The sequence below is a fragment of the Triticum dicoccoides genome, chromosome 7B (genome assembly GCF_002162155.2).
Source record: "Triticum dicoccoides isolate Atlit2015 ecotype Zavitan chromosome 7B, WEW_v2.0, whole genome shotgun sequence".
In the NCBI taxonomy this organism is placed as follows: Eukaryota; Viridiplantae; Streptophyta; class Magnoliopsida; order Poales; family Poaceae; genus Triticum; species Triticum dicoccoides.
Genome location: NC_041393.1, coordinates 772,305,018 through 772,311,794, shown reverse-complemented (window position 1 = coordinate 772,311,794; position 6,777 = coordinate 772,305,018). Strand labels below are relative to the sequence as shown.

The 6,777-nt window shown below is 44.7% G+C and overlaps 1 protein-coding gene and 1 non-coding gene across 2 annotated transcripts; one reads left to right on the top strand and one right to left on the bottom strand.

Moving 5' to 3' along the window:
* Positions 1-3,926: 3,926 nt before the first annotated feature.
* Positions 3,927-6,315, bottom strand: LOC119341294 (thioredoxin 1-like). The gene is made up of 2 exons (XM_037613175.1): positions 6,059-6,315; positions 3,927-4,504 (listed from the first exon to the last, which is right to left on the bottom strand). The coding sequence occupies exons 1-2, from the start codon at positions 6,270-6,272 to the stop codon at positions 4,191-4,193; spliced, it is 528 nt and encodes a 175-aa protein (XP_037469072.1). The 5' UTR covers positions 6,273-6,315; the 3' UTR covers positions 3,927-4,190.
* Positions 6,316-6,428: 113 nt separating this feature from the next.
* Positions 6,429-6,500, top strand: TRNAP-UGG. Its single transcript has one exon. It is a non-coding gene; the product is annotated as a tRNA-Pro (tRNA).
* Positions 6,501-6,777: the final 277 nt, after the last annotated feature.

Below are 6,777 nucleotides of genomic sequence, written 5' to 3'. Positions count from 1 at the left end.
CAGACAATTGCTATGCCGTTCTGAGTGGGCATGTGTCGATCCATCTAACCATCCAACCATAATCTTCTGCAATAATGTTAGGAATTAGTTGAATGATGAGTGACCGACAGTTTGTTTGATTGTTATAATTGGCACGTAAATTGTGTGATTCTGAATATATGCCAAAGCCAAGGAGCAAGGAAATTAAGAGGTGCACCTGAACAAAACAATAATAATGTCACAGGATCAGGAAGAGAACATGTACATTTTGTGGAGAAAAAAATGATATGCTTAGTGCCATGTGTGAAAACAACAAATTTAGTGCTCAAATTTTTCTGCTTTAGAAAATCATTTTTTTCTCTCAGGCACAAAACTGTATTTTTTTATATGGAAATCTGTCAAACAGAACATTCATATTGCAATTTTCTATAAATTTTCAATACAAGTACTCCCTACATAAAGTAATACAAGACTTCTACTAAATGTAAGACGTCTTAGAGATAAGACCTTTTAGATCAGTACTTTAGTGATCTAAAAAGGAGGGAGTAAATCTTAAGCAGCACAATAGTGCTAGTAGCATTCCATCTAATCCCTACAATTGGAGCCACAAAACTTTGGGCCGTCTTCGATTTGCAGATTTTGAAAATTGAAAATGCAAGAATAGACAAACCACATGATGACAATAATTAATTCTGCACGATTGAATTAATTATGTAAAAGAATCGCATGATGCAGTTAAAAGTTCTTATGAAAGATTCGTATGCACAAAAAGGAAACTTTAAATCAAAGGGGCCCTCGGGCATTGAAGAGCAAAGAACTAGAATTGCCCATTACATATGAACTAGCTGAATGCCCGTGCATTGCCACGGAACAACAAATTTATATATAGATATGATGTGAAAACATCACTGTAATTCACGAACATGAGTGTAAGATGTGGCCTATGACCATGTTGGTACAAATACCTACATAAAGATTGTGCATACTGGGATATAGGTTGGCGGCTCATACATTTTTCTAAAACATTTTAGGTTATTCTAGCTTGTGGAAGTCTGGTCATCCAAATTGTCTTCACCAAAGGTACACATGAATATCAAGTGAAGGTGAAGCTAGAAAAAACATGCTTTGAAAAAAAAATTTCAAGTGAAGGCTTCAAATAATTGATGCACCTTTTATCAAATACCTTTGTTTCATATATGTTTGAACGATTTTGATCAATCTACTGCATGATGTTTATTTATTTAGCAAAACCTGAACATTTTCAGATAACAAACACAACTATTCATTTAAGCTCGTGATATAGGACATATGATTCCCTAGCAAATTCATTAGCCATTTCATACTACAAAATGAAGAATTCCCAGATGACAAATAATGTAAAAAAAATTATCTGTAAAGATCACCTCTTGAACAACAAGCACTCATTGGCTCATATCCCCGGGCAGATAGAAGACCATGTAATGGATTCATCATATGATAATTTTAAGATTTAACAACCGGGTATTTCCATAGCTCACTGGTTAACCAACCAAGGCAAGTCAAGCAAATACAGCAAAGGTTGTACAATTACCAATTCTCATGATCAAATCAAGAAAAAGCAGTAAAGATACATGTTCAATGACTTCAGGTTCAGGATTATACAATAAAACTGCATGACTTGGAGCTGTGGACGGTACCAATGGCAGAACAATATGTCAGAAGCCATTAGATGAACAAAGCACCTTGTTTCTCAAAATGATAAAGCATCTATTTAGGACCATGTACGCCATCAGGATCAACTCCCCAATGTCCACCCTCCTCACTGTTAATCATTGATAGTTAACAATCTGCAGTGACACAATTCTGACACTTAACTGTCGGTAACCACTTGGAAATTTTCTTTTGGTTGAGAACATATAAAATGACAAGATATCAAGGCAGAAAAACTGCAAGTGGCCTGTTCTCTTTTTCACAAAATGACATCTAATTTCGTATAGCAGGTAAATTTGTTATTCATACTGAACAACACATTCAATCTTTCCATGTGCAGGTAAATCCTAGCTAGGATTGCATATTCAATACACATAATCGACTCTTCTGCTTGCATAATTTCAGAATTGCACCAAGAAGTGTGTGTCTACCTAGTATATGATAAGGAATAGAATTGTTGGTACAAGGTCGATGCAGCCGTCAACTTGCCGATTGCTTTCTAGCTCAACTGCTCAAGGAGACAATCAATTGGATCCTCCCGGCAAGACGCGCACATACAGAATGCTGGCTGCCCCAACCTTTATTGATTCCTACACTAGCAAGGTTCCACATGTAGAGGAAGACTTGATGGAAGAGAGTCTTCAAGTTCAGCGTAAACTAAACATCCATTATCCATTATTGAATAAAGAGTGCAATCAGGTAAAAATAGTATCGTAAAGTTCCATAGTTTTCCCATTCTCTAGCTTACAAGGAAGACATCCTAAAAAAAAGGAACACAGCCTCAAAGGCCAGCGAGACACAGTCGTCGGAGGTCAATCTAAGTACAAAAAGTTGTACCGCAACATAAATGCGGATGAGATTAGAGCCGTAGCAGACACTGAATAAAGGTCACAATATTGTAATCAGGTCACATTTCTTAATTTTCCCATTAGCAAGATAAGAAGGAACACAACCATAAAGATCACTAACAAACAACTGGGTAATTATCATGAAAATCAACATACCAAGTTGAAATTATGTTCGAATATTCCAACCAGTTGAGCAAAAGATAGCAGGACAGCAAATTAAATTAAATAAATGATGTTAGGAGATAAGTTCACCATCCCAACCATGTGGTGCGGCCCCCCTTCTCCCACTTCTTCTATTTTAGTTCTATCATCTACTGTGTATCAAGCATGTAAGCTCTTGACACACCCAGGCCATTCAAGTCAAGTAGTCTCACGACCTTCATTTTCCTGTATTCCAACAACTTATTCTTTGATACGCCTCTGTTCTTAGCACGAGGCTCCATCCTCTTGTTCCCTGCAACCATCGTCTGCTAGTTCGCCTTCCTAGCTTCGTTCTGGCCGGCGGCAGCATGTCAAAAACCAAGGAAATAAAGATATCCAAAACTGCCCAGTGCCAGCTGAATTGGTTTACGCTCTGACGCTAAAGGAAGTCAAATGAACTGACGATAAGGACACAAACATCTCTGATTGTTCTCCAAATTACAAATGAACAGGCTAGGTGATACCTGCTTTGGCCTTGGAAATCTTCAGAGCAGTCATGGATGGGTTGGAGGCGTTGATACGGTGAGGGACCATAGTGTGCTCCTTCGTCCGTTTCCACGAGCTGGGAATTCCAACGAGCACCCTCCCCTCCTCCTCGACCTCCCCCACTGCCTCCACCGATCTAGCTCGTGTACCTCTCCTTCTCCTCCTTTTCTTTGTCGCCGCCTCTACAGCCGCAGCTCGCGCACCTCTCCTCCTCCTAGACATTCGTCGCCACCTCCACCCCCGTGGCTCGGAGCTTCGGACCACCATGACCCCTACCCTGCCGTCGCATTGGTCTGTGGTCTTACCACCCCATCCAGGTGCGCTGTCGGTGGCACAAGGTCAAGGGTGGGGCGGCAAAAAATTAATGGGATAGAGGGAGGCGGCCGTGGTCGCCGGAGAGAGGGGTGTCCGATGGAGAGGGACGGGGAGAGGGCGTCCTTCGATGGGGAGGCGTTGGGGTGATCGCGAGGGAGGGGGTGGGGAGGCATTCGTTCGGGAGAGAGATCTAGGGATGGAGACAGGCGGGGGAAGAAGTGGAGACGTGCGGGTCGTTTCGGTTTTTCCCTGGCCTCGAACGTGGGATTTTTTCTGCGATTTTTTTTGCTCGGGGAGACAGGCGAGGGCTGGTTGAACCATCACGACGACGGCAGATTCCCCTTTAATAGTAGAGATATATATGATTTGACTTGCAGCACTAGATACAGTCACCATCAGATATCGTCGAGAAAAATGTGACCGTCAGATATACAAGAAAGCAACATACATATGGCCCAACCAATAATAGTCGCCATTAAAACTGGTCATCCTCTTGCAGGTTTGATTATCATCAAATCAGAAGCGATGACAGCAAATTATTCCCGTGTGCACGAAAACTCAGTCCGATTTCACAAAAAAATCATGGAAGCAGAGCTAGTAGAATCCTAGGCTCGTTGCAAAATCTGTTCACTCGGATCAGCATGTACTATGTTACAGCATGCCACTGTAGGCTCACAAGAACCTGTCGACTGTGGCGGCCAATGCCGTGTCTGCAATGGCACCGATAACTGTTTCCTTTCTCTCGCCGTCCTTGAAGATGAGGATGGTGGGGATGCTCCTGATGCCATACCTCGAGGCCACCTCCTGGTTCTCGTCCGTGTTCACCCTCAGACATCTCAGCTTGCCGGCATAGGCCTTGGCCAGGTCTGCGATGATGGGGTGCATCAGGCGGCAGGGGCCGCACCATGGCGCCCAGAACGCGACCAGCACCGCTGTCTCACACCCCAGGACGACCTCGTCCCATGTCTGCTCCTCCACATCGCCCACTGCAAGTGCAAGCAGGCACTCAAGATCAATATAGAGAACCTGATTGTTTGTTTCTTATTTCAGAAGAAAAATCTCCAACTGGGCAATCATGCAGGTACGCTGTTTTGTGCATGGTGCAGTTAGCCATATGCGGATCAAGAATTCTGGATTCTAGATATGCATATACCATCAAATGGGAGCTAGCAATCAAAGATAAGCGACAATAGCTAAGGCCTGCCGCAGGTTTCTGTTGCACTAGGATTAGTATGTTTACACGAGAAGTAGAAGTTAATAGTGTGAAAACTTACTAGTTCACTATGACACTACAAGCAGAGGGCGGTAACATGAGCTTTACATCTCTGACATATTGCCGCAGTTGCAATACAACTCCAAAACTGAGGCCTTCTTTGGACAAAACGCAGTGAAATTGCACTACCATTAAAATGCACACAGCAGCACTGTAACCAAAAAGCTGAAACCTTGTGTAGATAGGATCAGGATGCAGCGATGAATTCAACTAACACCAGCTGGGCAATAGCTAATGCCTTCTACAGCCTTCTGTTGCACTAGGATTTGACTAAGTACAGCATGTACCAGCACACTACCCTGTTAAAAAACAGGCTGCCAGTTCACTGTGACACTACAAGCAGAGGATAGAAACGTGACCTTCTTATCTGTTACTTCCTCTGTTCCTCAATACAAGACCCTTTAGAGATTCCACTATGGACTACATATGGAGCAAAATGAGTGAATCTACACTCTAAATTTTGCTCCGTATGTAGTCCATAGTGGAATCTCTAAAAGGTCTCATATTTAGGAACTGAGGGAGTACATACTACTCCCTCCGTTCCCAAATAATTGTCTTTCTAGCCATCTCAAATAGACTACAACATACGGATGTATGTAGACATGTTTTAGCGTGTAGATTCACTCATTTTCCGTATGTAATCACTTGTTGAAATCTCTAGAAAGACAATTATTTAGGAACGGAGGGAGTAGTACTCCACTTGCAATAAAACTCCAGAACTGAGACCTTGTTTCCTATATAAAATGCAGTGAAGCGCACTACCAATGAAATGTACTAGAGCAGCAATATAACTCCAGAACCGAGACCTTGTTCCCATACAAAATGCAGTGAAATGCAGTACCAATAAAATGCACTAGAGCAGCAATGTATTAACCCAAAAGCCAAGACCTTGTGCAGAGTGTCTATAGGAACAGGATGGCGTGAAACTCGATCGCCGACCGCACACGAGTATGCCCCGTTAATTCGTTTGTTTGGACGAGAGGCGAGGTGCGGCTGCTAACTGCTGGATTGACAGATATAGCACAAGAACCACACCTCCACAAGCATATGGTTTCTTTCAGGCTTATAGGGCCATAGGGGTGAAATTCCAGCGTTGCCCACGAGAAGCTGGTGAATCCGGCAGCAAGCTATTCCTGTTCCTATCTACTGGTAGCACAGATCCCATACTGAAAATGATTCGGCAGGCGGCATGAGTGTCGTCGACACGCAAGAACGGGAAATTCTTAGCTAGGACTTAATAATCTGCGCTGTCTTGCATCTGACGTACCGTGGTCGGCGGCGGAGGGCCCGGCGGCCTTGCAGCGGGCGGCGGGGAGTCCGGCGGAGGCGGAGGCGGCGCCTCGGGGCAGCGGCCGCCGCCTCGGCTGCGGGGGCTTGAAGCAGGAGGGGGAGGGGGAGGAGGCGGCGCGGTGGAGGGGGTTGGTCGGGCGCCGGGCGGCGGAGGCTCCCTGAGAGGGCGATATCGCCGTCGCCGCCGGCATGGGGGATATCGAAGGGGAGGGGAGGAGGGAAGGTTCTGGAAGGGAGGACGGACGGGTCGATCCAACTTTGCTTACCTCTCGCTGTAGGAATGAGTCGTCAAGTGAGTAGTTAAGCTAAGGATTAATAGGATGATTAAGGAAGCTAAGCATCGAGTTGGGCGTTTGGTCTAGTGGTATGATTCTCGCTTTGGGTGCGAGAGGTCGCGAGTTCGATTTTCGCAACGCCCCCATTTTTTTTACCTTTTTCCTTTCCTTTCATTTTCTTCAGTCGTGAAGAAAACTAACCTATTCTACTGGTCGTTTTTCCTTTCCTTTCATTTTCTTCAGTCGTGAAGAAAACCAACCTATTCTACTCGCCGCGTCGCCGGAGGTGCAGGAGATCGCCTCCATCATCGTCCCCTTCACGCGCTGGTCGTCCAGGGGTCCGCGAGAGCTGTCGTCACCCCCTCCACGCACACGAACACACGCACCATCGGAGGTGCAGGAGATCGCCTCCATCATCGTC

Bases quoted from the DNA above. Each gene is read 5' to 3' on its own strand.
- LOC119341294 (XM_037613175.1), bottom strand. From the start codon at position 6,272: ATGCCGGCGGCGACGGCGATATCGCCCTCTCAGGGAGCCTCCGCCGCC. The intron at 4,505-6,058 runs GTACGTCAGATG...TTGCACTTGCAG, and splicing joins GCCCTCCGCCGCCGACCACG to TGGGCGATGTGGAGGAGCAG.